Source organism: Oncorhynchus nerka, linkage group LG2 (assembly GCF_034236695.1).
Source record: "Oncorhynchus nerka isolate Pitt River linkage group LG2, Oner_Uvic_2.0, whole genome shotgun sequence".
In the NCBI taxonomy this organism is placed as follows: Eukaryota; Metazoa; Chordata; class Actinopteri; order Salmoniformes; family Salmonidae; genus Oncorhynchus; species Oncorhynchus nerka.
In genome coordinates this window covers 31,275,714-31,289,106 of record NC_088397.1, presented here as the reverse complement: position 1 = coordinate 31,289,106, position 13,393 = coordinate 31,275,714, and the positions used below count along the sequence as shown (strand labels likewise).

Below are 13,393 nucleotides of genomic sequence, written 5' to 3'. Positions count from 1 at the left end.
ACGGCAGTTAACCCACTGGACCAGGACATTTACTGCTTTCTCAGTTAGGCAGGAGACTGCTTCCTGCTCTAGATGAGCAACCCAGAACTGTGTGTGTGTTTGCCTTAAAAAGTATCTGGCTTCAATCAGTTTATTCCAGTTCAGAATAAAAATGATGACTTGTACTTTAACAGCAACTGTTCCAACCTAGACTTGTTTGCAACAATAATTTCTACAGTAAGATGTACAGTAGGCCTGATCATTTTTCATCTGTACTGTTACTTAGGGTTGCACTATCAGTAGCTAGCTAGCTTGTTTTGGCTACCTTTAGCTGTTAGCTGTGTACAAGGCCAGGGGATTGTTTGAAAGAGAAACTCACATATACTACTATGAGATAGTACTCCCTTATTTCTGCTTATCATCACCTGTTATAAAATGACAACAATGCCTTGCTAGCTGACTTACTTTTCCACTGTCGAAGCACTGCTTCCTGAAGCATTCTACCCTGCTCTGAAAGAATTCCCTGGGTATACCGTCATGCTGTGGATGTTTGGTCAGGATGTGTCCGTTATAGAGATTTGTTCGTTTTGATTGCCTCATAACTAAGTACTTCCCCACACAAAACACATTGAGGGAGCTCCTCGTTATTTCTCAAAGTTTGTATGAAAGAGAGCTAAACTCATCTGTGTACAGGCTTTTCATGACTATTGAGCTCAGTCAGAACTGGTTTTTAGCATGAGTCCATTTAAAGACGTCAGTGGCAGACAGCGCATCATCTGCTGCTGAACGACAGTGCTGCAGCGTGTGTTCAAGAAATCTACAGAAAAAAGATCCGATAAACCACGAAGCACACAGGCATCTCCCTCTCCCACTCGCGCATCTGCCAAACTTGAGACTCTGCTAAGCAGAGAGAGCACTGAACAGAGACCGCTGCTAAGCAGAGAGCGCATTGAACAGAGACCGCTGCTAAGCAGAGAGAGCACTGAACAGAGACCGCTGCTAAGCAGAGAGAGCACTGAACAGAGACCGCTGCTAAGCAGAGAGAGCACTGAACAGAGACCGCTGCTAAGCAGAGAGAGCACTGAACAGAGACCGCTGCTAAGCAGAGAGAGCACTGAACAGAGACCGCTGCTAAGCAGAGAGCACTGAACAGAGACCGCTGCTAAGCAGAGAGAGCACTGAACAGAGACCGCTGCTAAGCAGAGAGAGCACTGAACAGAGACCGCTGCTAAGCAGAGAGCGCACTGAACAGAGACCGCTGCTAAGCAGAGAGAGCACTGAACAGAGACCGCTGCTAAGCAGAGAGCCCACTGAACAGAGACCGCTGCTAAGCAAAGAGAGCACTGAACAGAGACCGCTGCTAAGCAGAGAGCGCACTGAACAGAGAGCGCACTGAACAGAGACCGCTGCTAAGCAGAGAGAGCACTGAACAGGGACCGCTGCTAACGAGAGATGGCATTGAACAGAGACCGCTGCTAAGCAGAGAGAGCACTGAACAGAGACCGCTACTAAGCAGAGAGAGCACTGAACAGAGACCGCTGCTAAGCAGAGAGCGCACTGAACAGACCTCTGCTAACCAGAGAGAGCACTGAACAGAGACCGCTGCTAAGCAGAGAGCGCACTGAACAGAGACCGCTGCTAAGCAGAGAGAGCACTGAACAGAGACCTCTGCTAAGCAGAGCCCACTGAACAGAGACCTCTGCTAAGCAGAGCCCACTGAACAGAGACCGCTGCTAAGCAGAGAGCCCACTGAACAGAGACCGCTGCTAAGCAGAGAGCGCCCTGAACAGAGACCGCTGCTAAGCAGAGAAAGCACTGAAGAGAGACCACTGCTAAGCAGAGAGTGCACTGAACAGACCTCTGCTAAGCTGAGAGAGCACTGAACAGAGACCGCTGCTAAGCAGAGAGCGCATTGAACAGAGACCGCTGCTAAGCAGAGAGCACTGAACAGAGACCGCTGCTAAGCAGAGAGAGCACTGAACAGAGACCGCTGCTAAGCAGAGCCCACTGAACAGAGACCGCTGCTAAGCAGAGAGAGCACTGAACAGAGACCGCTGCTAAGCAGAGAGCGCATTGAACAGAGACCGCTGCTAAGCAGAGAGCACTGAACAGAGACCGCTGCTAAGCAGAGAGAGCACTGAACAGAGACCGCTGCTAAGCAGAGCCCACTGAACAGAGACCGCTGCTAAGCAGAGAGAGCACTGAACAGAGACCACTGCTAAGCAGAGAGTGCACTGAACAGACCTCTGCTAAGCTGAGAGAGCACTGAACAGAGACCGCTGCTAAGCAGAGAGCGCATTGAACAGAGACAGCTGCTAAGCAGAGAGAGCACTGAACAGAGACCGCTGCTAAGCAGAGAGAGCACTGAACAGAGACCGCTGCTAAGCAGAGAGCGCATTGAACAGAGACCGCTGCTAACGAGAGAGCGCATTGAACAGAGACCGCTGTTAAGCAGAGAGAGCACTGAACAGAGACCGCTGCTAAGCAGAGAGACCGCTGTTAAGCAGAGTGCACTGAACAGAGACCGCTGCTAAGCAGAGAGCGCACTGAACAGAGACCGCTGCTAAGCAGAGAGAGCACTGAACAGAGACCGCTGCTAAGCAGAGAGAGCACTGAACAGACCGCTGCTAAGCAGAGAGCCCACTGAACAGAGACCGCTGCTAAGCAGAGAGAGCACTGAACAGAGACCGCTGCTAAGCAGAGAGACCGCTGTTAAGCAGAGTGCACTGAACAGAGACCGCTGCTAAGCAGAGAGCGCACTGAACAGAGACCGCTGCTAAGCAGAGAGAGCACTGAACAGAGACCGCTGCTAAGCAGAGAAAGCACTGAACAGACCGCTGCTAAGCAGAGAGCCCACTGAACAGAGACCGCTGCTAAGCAGAGAGCGCACTGAACAGAGACCGCTGCTAAGCAGAGAGCACTGAACAGAGACCGCTGCTAAGCAGAGAGCGCACTGAACAGACCTCTGCTAAGCAGAGAGAGCACTGAACAGAGACCGCTGCTAAGCAGAGAGCGCATTGAACAGAGACCGCTGCTAAGCAGAGAGAGCACTGAACAGAGACCGCTGCTAAGCAGAGAGAGCACTGAACAGAGACCGCTGTTAAGCAGAGTGCACTGAACAGAGACCGCTGCTAAGCAGAGAGCGCACTGAACAGTGGCCGCTGCTAAGCAGAGCGCACTGAACAGAGGCCGCTGCTAAACAGAGAGAGCACTGAACAGAGACTGCTGCTAAGCAGAGAGAGCACTGAACAGAGACTGCTGCTAAGCAGAGAGAGCACTGAACAGAGACTGCTGCTAAGCAGAGAGAGCACTGAACAGAGACTGCTGCTAAGCAGAGATCACTGAACAGAGACCGCTGCTAAGCAGAGAGTGCATTGAACAGAGACTGCTGCTAAGCAGAGAGCTCTGAACAGAGACCGCTGCTAAGCAGAGAGAGCACTGAACAGAGACTGCTCCTAAGCAGGGAGAGCACTGAAAAGAGACCGCTGCTAAGCAGAGAGAGCACTGAAGCGAGACCACTGCTAAGCAGAGAGCGCACTGAACAGACCTCTGCTAAGCAGAGAGAGCACTGAACAGACCTCTGCTAAGCAGAGAGAGCACTGAACAGACCGCAGTTGCACTTGGCCAAATCAATTCTAGTGATTCATTAAATAATTATACATTTACTCTGACACGTCGCGACCCACCATTAACAGGTACGCGATCCATACTTTAAGAAAGGCTGTTCTACAACATTCTATAGTAAGTACCACCACACATGATCGAGGGATGCTATTGTGTACTTTAGTTTTGTAGAGGCACGTCCAATATTAATAGAGTACAGTAGAAAACTCACAATTCACATTGTCTTTTAATCATTTGATTTACTTAGAGACCCTTGTCAAACATTACCCTCTGAAAACAAGATGTAGGCAACAGTTTTTAGTGTTGTTAACACCATGCTCTCGTACTCTGAGCTAATCAGAACACACTGTTTAGACATTGCCCCAGGCTGTCAGAATTGGAAGAAGTGGTGAGAGGCCTTCGGAAGCAGCGTTGGCATGGAACCCATCTGCCATCTGGTGCCCGTGCCGAGCAAGTCCAACCTGGCACCAAACCTCTGTCGCCTGGTTCCCGGCTTATCCACGTAACACATGGAGCCCCTTTCCACCAACCACTCTGGCATGATGAACGGACCCAGAGGCAAATACAATTGCCCACCACCCAGCGTACCCATGTGGCTTCCCATGCCCAAGCCAGAGCCCAACTCCACCCTGGGCTTCTGTCTAGCCTGCTGTGGCTGATCATGGACCAGCAGCTCCATCGGTTGGATAGGTTGGTTCTTTTGACTCTGATGAAGAACCAAGCAGCAGCAGGAGCAGCAGCAACAGCAGCAATAGCAGTAGGAGCAGCAGCAATAGCAGATGAAGCAGTAGTATCAGCAGCACCTGTGTGCTGCTAACAGCTCTGCTTCCTCCACTGTCCAACTGCCCCATACTGGGCTCATCAATACCTGCCTAACTAGCAAAAATATGATCTAGTCTGATCTAATCTGAACCAGTGGGGCATTAATGCAAATGGTTAACCCCATGCTTCAGCCATCTATATATAGCCACTATGCTTCATCAGTTTTATACACTGTAGGTGATCAGTTGTATTACTTAAATAACACCTATCTGATAATATGGGTCACGTAGGCCTACTTTTTAATAAATGTTATTGGGCTAATTTCAGGGGGTGGGAGAGGCATAGCATTTTAGAATGCCAATAACTGGCCATGCATTAAGTATTATGCTTATTTTTCTTAAAAAATGCTGGAAAATCCAATTATGGATATGACAAATCCACTTCGCAAATGGCCTGTGGGCCACTTCACCTGCTCTTGGTAAAAGCATAAATCTATTCTGCTGGCAGCTGAGTTGGATGGCAGGGACAGCCAGTGTTAGTGATGTCATCCTCAGACGAGTCCTCAGCTCTTGGTCATTGGACGACTGCTATACTAGCTTTGTGTCACCTTATATTGGGCCTAAAGACATTCAAACTGTGGTTATGGATTTTATATTGCATACACTAAGGGGTCAAATAGACAGGGGACCAGGGTGTGGTGGGATGGTAGGCCTAACTATTTTACAATTAATTTGTGTTAGATCAAAATCCTTTGAAGAATTCCCGCCAGAGTACTGTAGGGAAAGAAATGAAATCCCATCATTCAATCAGTTTTGTATATTCATTGGCAACCAAACGATAAATATTTTATTGGTTTATAACAATCAGTATTTCTGGGATCTACAAGCAATTTGGAAATCAACTCAGGCCCAAACCTGGCTTTATATTAACATTAAATACTGCATTTCATTGGTGCGAGGTTGGCCATCACGTCTGCTTTTCTGGGAAGGACGGGAGGAGTAGCAGCATGCTCAATCTCATTTGTGTCAGAATTCTGCACAAGTTTCATGAGGAGACGGACAAACAAATAACAGGATGTGTGCTCAGAGGCGTTAAGATTCCTTCACCTCCACACCCAACCTTCATGGGGGTAAGGGTGGGGAGCTAAAGCATGCTGGGGAATCTGTCTTCTCCAGACAGTAGAGCCCCTTGCTGAAACTACAGAGGGACATCTGACTGGTATTGGGCTGGCCCAGTCAAAGATATTGAAGCAGAAAATTTGGATATTTGATAGGTGGAGAAAACTTCTTTAGGATGGGCTAATGTGGCAGGAAGTGGGGTGCATGTTGGAGGAAGTGGTACCGCTGAAACATGAAAATTCTGCCGCATGTGGATGAGGTGAAACCACAAGGCTGTGCAGAGGAGACCGACACCGATGGGGGGGGACCACGAGCTGCGGTGCAGTGAGCGTTGGGTGTTAAAGAGATACACCCCTGGTATCTACCATTCAGTCCTGCTGTCTGTCACCCCCCTCTCACTGGAAGGATGCATTCACAGCGAGTCAACTGCAAGAATTCCATTTAAAATTTTTTTCACAATCATAATCAATATTTTAACTTACGTCTAAAAAGTCTATTCGGTTATACCCCCCCCCACACTGTGTTGTAACATATTTTTGTAGGAGGGAGGCTGCACAGGGTGCATCTGTGCGGGGACCGCAACGACCGCTCAGACCGAGTGTCGACAGTAGAGGGACCGTAACGTGACTGCCGTAAAGAGTTCTAGTTCTCCTTCTTGCCCTCCATTTTGCCGTAAGTAGAGCCGGTTTTGTTCACCTCAGACATGCTGATCAGGCGGCGCACTGCTATGGAGGCTGTGGAGAGAGGAGACAGAGAGATATGTGTCAATAATTAGTAGAAAGAAAGCAGAAGACAAAAAAAAAAGAGGTATAATACTAATGAACAAAGTGCAGATACAGGAGTAGGCAATCACATGTACATACTATACAAGGCTCAACACGGGCGACCAAAACACTCATATTTCCGTCATCATGCGCTGTTGGAATTAACATTTCAAAAGTCTTTCCCAAAAAACTTCCCCCGATTTAAATGTTGACTGCAAAGATAGAATCAGGAAAACGGAATTTCCGAAAAGATAAAACAGACTTTATAGGGCACTCCAACTGTAGAGTGACTGTTCAGAATCTCTAACAATAGTATTGGGTCAATTTCACACCATATGTATTGAATTTAAAAAATGACCAGTTGCACAACGTTTCGGAGCAGGTGTATGGCGAACCAGTTACCAACACCTGCGCCGAACGTTGTGCGACAGGTAATTCATATGCTTACCTAAGTAGTTAGATGGTTTTTCATTAAATGTATTAGATAGACATGCTTCTAATATCCGTACATTATTGACCCGTGACTGACAACGGTGAAGTACGTTAGCTAAAACCCTAAAACTAGGTGACGTCAGACGTCTACTTAAGTAAAGCAATAGGGGGGGAAAAGCCTGTCTATCGTGTTCATTGATTGGGTTAAGACGAACCGTCACTCCAAAACTAGCGGACCAATGGAGATTCATTGTCTACGCCTCCCTCTAAACCGCGCCCTTCATGGAAAAAATGACAAAACTCGCAATCGAAAAACCTGGCAGTAAAAGCAAAGAAAGACATCGAAAGCAAAGATACGAGGAGCGTAACCAAAAGGTAGTACATGCAGGCAAGAGCGTAGGCAAAATCTATCCAATAGGATTGGTTTCTGGGAAAGTTTAACCGAAAAACGATTTTTGCCTTCATTTTCAAATATTTGTTCAAATCATTTGTCATAGAGTTTTGCTTTAAAATTATTTGCTTACGAGTTTTGGGGTTTTGCTTTTGATGTCTTATTTTTGTTTACAATTCTATACATTTTGCTTTCAATTGTTGGGTTTTTGATTTCAGCATCCATCATTTCACCCGTCCTTAAAAATATAATGTTTACATTCTCAAGTTTATTTTTCATGTTTTTCATTTTTAATTCAACACATGTGGCGTGAATTTGACCCCATACAATAGCATCTTTTTTTTGAGATTGTTGGGGGGAAAAAATCTAACCAAACAATCAATGTGAATATGATAGTCAAGTTAAAACCCCCTTAGGTCAAAGGGCCCAGGGCTGGGTTAGCTATTGGATTTAGAATTTTAGGACCTCTGTTAATATAAAAATATAAATACATATTTTTGGATTAAACATTTATTTTAGTCTTACTGCTATTAGCCCTTATTAACATATTGAATAACATTCATACAAGGCACAACAGATAGTCCAAAAATAAATCAAAAGGAGGTATGTTTTGAAGTGTCTGTCCTATATCTAATTGATATAAGTTATAAATTATTATTACCTGTATTTAACCCCTTTGTTTTTGGCACTAAAGTACTTCCATATATATTTCCATTCGTTTTTAAAATCTCGTATCGGTCTGTCTACCTTCAGACGAGTCTTGTGAGAATCCTGTATGTGTTCGTGAGAGTCTTATCTTTCCATAGAGGGGTCATATTAGTTTGTACCTCAAACCATTCCGACAATACAACAGATAACTCCATCTTAAACAGACAGACAGACTTTGATGGGGATTTTGTTACGCTCATTTGATTTCCGCAGGGGCGCTTACATAATTGAAAAGATGGCTAGTCATCATCAGCCTGGTTCTGTATGGAATGCAAAACCACTGGTCAAGTCATTAATTAGCGCTCAGTGGTGAAAAAAATTGGTGCGACCAAATCTTGTGCTGGTGCCATCAACTGAAAAAGTTGTTAGCACCAGTCCCATCAGCAGAAAAGGGTAGTCTAGAGGCATTCTTTATTTACACTATACATTTAGAGCAGATAAATGTGTATTTTTATTTAACGAGGCAAGTCAGTTAAGAACAAATTCTTATTTACAATGACAGCCTACCCCGGGCCAAACTCGGACAATGCTGTGCCAATTGAGCGCCGCCCTAATGGGACTCCCAATCATGGCCGGATGTGATACAGCCTGAATTCGAACCAGGGACTGTAGTGGCGCCTCTTGCACTGAGATGCAGTGCCTTAGACCACTGCGCCACTCGGGAGCCCAAGTCCTGGACTACAACGCATGCTTAATGGAGAATCTCTATTGAAATAGCTTTTTAGTCTAGAACTAGGTTTGGGAAACCAGCCAATAATGAGTCAAAATGAGATTATATAGTACAGGAAGGACCTAACAACATAAGAACTTGGAAAAGGCAGTAGGCTTAGCGCAGGCTAAATGGGTGGCATCCGCACCGATGATGCAGAAGATCAGGAAGCCGACGATGAGGAGGGGAGAGCCGCTGACAAACACCCCACAGGCGAAGTTGAGGAGGGGGGTGAGAAGCAGGGTGGCCCAGAAGAGGAAGTTGAGCAGTGTCCACAGCCGACGGGGGGGCTTGATGGTGGGACCGGGGAAACTGCCCTCCTTCTCGTAGTGCTCCTGCAGTGCATCCTACAGAAAGAGAAAGGAAGAAAGAGAGAATGTTGTCAATATTATAATAGTGGAGAGTCATTGACTTATGGCTAGAAAGGGTAAATAAATGGAAGGGAAAGCCGAGTTCCCAGCACCTTCTGCTGATAGAGCTTGTGAAGCCAGGTTGCACACTCCTTCTCGTCCTCTGGGATTTCCTCCACTGGGTACCGCCTATACAGGAAGGAGAGGAACTGTCAGTTCAGTACAACGCTTCTAAAGGGCAGCAAGTCACTGTACTGGTGATACAGTAAGTCAGCAGGTCAAAGGACCCATAGCTCACATTTAGGACCAGTGCCCTGCCTTTGTTTGTGGGAGAGGGACAGGCGCCACCTACTTGATATTCATATCGGCCATGTACTTCTTTCCACTGACGATGCCGTGCAACGTTGGGACCTTCTTGTCTCTGAAATTTAGTGTCACGTCGTACACAGCAGATACTGAGAAAGGAAAGAGTGCGACCATGAGTGTGATGCTGTAAATGTGTGTGTGCACGTGCCTGTGCGTGTGTGTCCCACCTGTGCCTTTGAGACAGCTCAGTGTTGTGGTGAAGCCTTTGGTTCTGGGCAGTAGATGGTATTTGAGTTTCGGCAGACCTTTGCTCTCTGCTACCTCCATACTGATCTCATGCTTCTTCGGTGTGAAACGGGTACCTTCACAGTACAAGAGGAACTGAAGAAAGAGAGAGAGAAGTCAACACACACACGCACACTGCTGCAGTCTTTGGAGGGTAAACACTTAACACGCTAAAGCTCATGACCTTGTAATCCCCGGTTGTCCCACTGGAAACTACAGAAGGTAGGAACTACCTCAGACACACCCTGCCTTTCTTGCTACACTGTCCACAGTAACACGAACACATGCACAAACACAGACAGAATCTCAGTTGTATTTCTTTGATTCCTCCCCTCAGACCCTCTCTCTCTCTTGCATCCCCCCCCCCCATCAGAGTTTGTCAGATTACTGGCTTAGATTGTGTGCACGTTCCCACCAACAATTCTGGGGCGTGTTTATTTGGACACTCAGCGGAAAACATTATGCAACGGTAAACAGAAATATGCGTTTTTCATCTGTTTGATGCTTAATGAACATGCCCCAGGGTACAACTCCATACAGAGACGCTCGGACGGTCAGAGGGAGAGGGGCAAACGTAAAGGTGTTGTCGGTTTGTCGTCCTACTCACCCACATGAACTCAGGGTAATCCTTTAGCTGGGCCAGGCCTTTGAACACAGTGTCTCTGTCCTCCTCCCACTTCCTCTTACAGAAGACAATCTCCAGGAAGTACCAGGTCCAGCCAATCAGAGGCACCTTCAGCAGTTCGTACTTGGCCAAGACCTTTGAAGCCTGAGAAGACAAGACGACTTTATTCAGCCAACCTACCAACCATTTTATTTTCATAAACAGTAGATATAGGCGGCTAAACTCAATCCCCCTCTCTCTCACACACACACTCACTCCAAGCACGCCGTAGCGTTCACACATGGTCCAGCCACAGAGGAAGTCGATCTCGTAGTTGTGGTTGAGGATGATGATGACGTGCTCCTTGCCAAATTTGTCCACCGTGGCCTGGTCTGCGAATATGGTGCATTCTGTACCCGACCACCACTCCAGCAGCATCACCAGCTCTACAGGACAGAGAGGGTCAGTAGAGAGTTAAGACAACAAACCAGTGTAAACTCCGTCACAATGAACCACCCAGTCACATCAAACTGCTGTCAATGTTTCCCCCCACACAAGACGCGATCAGGACACGCAGGTTGAAATTTCAAAACCAACTATATTAATTTGGGGACAGGTCAATAAGCAAATACAGTGGGGCAAAAAAGTATTTAGTCAGCCATCAATTGTGCAAAAAAGATGAGGCCTGTAATTTTCATCATAGGTACACTTCAACTATGACAGACAAAATGAGAAGAAAAAAAATCCAGAAAATCATATTGTAGGATTTTTAATGAATTTATTTGCAAATTATGGTGGAAAATAAGTATTTGGTCACCTACAAACAAGCCACATTTCTGGCTCTCACAGACCTGTAACAACTTCTTTAAGAGTCTCCTCTGTCCTCCACTCGTTACCTGTATTAATGGCACCTGTTTGAACTTGTTATCAGTATAAAAGACAACTGTCCACAACCTCAAACAGTCACACTCCAAACTCCACTATGGCCAAGACCAAAGAGCTGTCAAAGGACACCAGAAACAACATTGTAGACCTGCACCAGGCTGGGAAGACTGAATCTGCAATAGGTAAGCAGTTTGGTTTGAAGAAATCAACTGTGGGAGCAATTATTAGGAAATGGAAGACATACAAGACCACTGATAATCTCCCTCGATCTGGTGCTCCACGCAAGATCTCACCCCAGGGGGTCAAAATGATCACAAAAATCCCAGAACCACACTAGACCTAGTGAATGACCTGCAGAGAGCTGGGACCAAAGTAACAAAGCCTACCATCAGTAACACACTACGCCGCCAGGGACTCAAATCCTGCAGTGCCAGACGTGTCCCCCTGCTTAAGCCAGTACATGTCCAGGCCTGTCTGAAGTTTGCTAGAGAGCATTTGGATGATCCAGAAGAAGATTGGGAGAATGTCATATGGTCAGATGAAACCAAAATATAACTTTTTGGTAAAAACTCAACTCCTCGTGTTTGGAGGACAAAGAATGCTGAGTTGCATCCAAAGAACACCATACCTACTGTGAAGCATGGGGGTGGAAACATCATGCTTTGGGGCTGTTTTTCTGCAAAGGGACCAGGACGACTGATCCGTGTAAAGGAAAGAATGAATGGATGTATCGTGAGATTTTGAGTGAAAACCTCCTTCCATCAGCAAGGGCATTGAAGATGAAACGTGGCTGGGTCTTTTAACATGACAATGATCCCAAACACACCGCCCGGGCAAGGAAGGAGTGGCTTCGTAAAAAGCATTTCAAGGTCCTGGAGTGGCCTAGCCAGTCTCCAGATCTCAACCCCATAGAAAATTGTTGGAGGGAGTTGAAAGTCCATGTTGCCCAGCAACAGCCCCAAAACGTCACTGCTCTAGAGGAGATCTGCATGGAGGAATGGGCCAAAATACCAGCAGCAGTGTGTGAAAACCTTGTGAAGACTTACAGAAAACGTTTGACCTCTGTCATTGCCAACAAAGGGTATATAACAAAGTATTGAGATAAACTTTTGTTATTGACCAAATACTTATTTTCCACCATAATTTGCAAATAAATTCATTAAAAATCCTACAATGTGATTTTCTGGATTTTTTTTCTTATTTTGTCTGTCATAGTTGAAGTGTACCTATGATGAAAATTTACAGGCCTCTCTTATCTTTTAAAGTGGGAGAACTTGCACAATTGGTGGCTGACTAAATACTTTTTTGCCCCACTGTATTTATGACAACTTAGCTCGCTAGCTTGCTGTTAGCTAATTTGTCCTGGGATATAAACATTGGGTTGTTATTTTACCTGAAATGCACAAGGTCCTCTATTCTGACAAATAATCCACAGATAAAACGGTAAACCGAGTGTGTTTCTAGTAATATCTCCTCCTTCAGGCTGCTTCTTCTTCTCTGGACTTTATATGGAGGTTGGCAACCAACTTTAAGGTGCATTACCACCACCAACTGCTCTGGATTGTGGACCTCAGTTCGTCTTTCATTCACCCACGTGGGTATATGCTCCTAAAAACCACTGAGGAGATGGGAGAGGCGGGACTTGCAGCGCATCAAGCATAACAAATAGAACCAAGTTCTATTTTGGCGCCTGGCTACGCAGACGTGGGTGCAATGACTGAATAACATGTGTAAATTTATTTTGCCCCGTTCGCGCACGCGATGGGAGCGGTGTGGCCAGAATGTAACCAGTCGCAATGAATTACATTACACTAGTCTCAATTCTGACAAAACATTGAACCTGTAAAAATCACATCAGTGTAAACTCAGTTAACAACAGTGTATGTTTATGCTAGGAAACAAGCTATGTTCTTCCTAATGAAAATACCCTGTGGGCGTAAACAAGAAGTAGGCTGAAGTGAACCAGATTCCTGTGATGCAGGTTTCACACACATACACACACACACACACCTCTAGTGGTTAGCGCATTGGACTAGTAACCGAGAGGTTGCAAGATCAAATCCCGAGCTGACAAGTTTTTAAAAATCTGTCATTCTGCCCCTGAACAAGGCAGTTAACCCACTGTACTATCTGCGCATCAACCAGTCAATCCTTAGTCTGTTCATAATTATTAAACACACCATCAACGATTAACCAAATTATTTTTATGTTTGATTATTAAACAACAAATTGACTGAAGTTGGTTCAATTACTTGAATACCATTTAGATATTTTTTTTGTGTGAGCACAATGCCCGTTTCTCTAGAGAAATATCCTATCAAGCACAAGAGACATCAAATCAAGAACGAACTGTGGGATGCTGTAGGAAGTTGTAGTTTTCAACAGACAAAATATTCAACCTAGTTCAGTGCAGAAAATGTAGTAATGAACTACAATGACCAAAATCCATTGCGCCCATTGTTCACCGGCAGCCCCA

The 13,393-nt window shown here is 45.7% G+C and overlaps 1 protein-coding gene across 4 annotated transcripts in view; it reads right to left on the bottom strand.

Moving 5' to 3' along the window:
* Window positions 1–5,171: 5,171 nt before the first annotated feature.
* Window positions 5,172–13,393, bottom strand: part of LOC115134283 (1-acyl-sn-glycerol-3-phosphate acyltransferase gamma-like) — a 52,210-nt gene continuing 43,988 nt past the window's right edge. For all 4 annotated transcript variants that reach the window (XM_065025904.1, XM_029668105.2, XM_065025911.1 and 1 more), the window contains 7 exons: window positions 10,309–10,478; window positions 10,036–10,197; window positions 9,371–9,524; window positions 9,190–9,292; window positions 8,951–9,026; window positions 8,636–8,834; window positions 5,172–6,217 (listed from right to left, as the gene is read on the bottom strand). In XM_065025904.1, coding sequence (XP_064881976.1) covers window positions 6,126–6,217; window positions 8,636–8,834; window positions 8,951–9,026; window positions 9,190–9,292; window positions 9,371–9,524; window positions 10,036–10,197; window positions 10,309–10,478 — 956 coding nt within the window. In that variant the 3' untranslated portion in view covers window positions 5,172–6,125. The remainder of the gene's footprint in view (window positions 6,218–8,635; window positions 8,835–8,950; window positions 9,027–9,189; window positions 9,293–9,370; window positions 9,525–10,035; window positions 10,198–10,308; window positions 10,479–13,393) is intronic.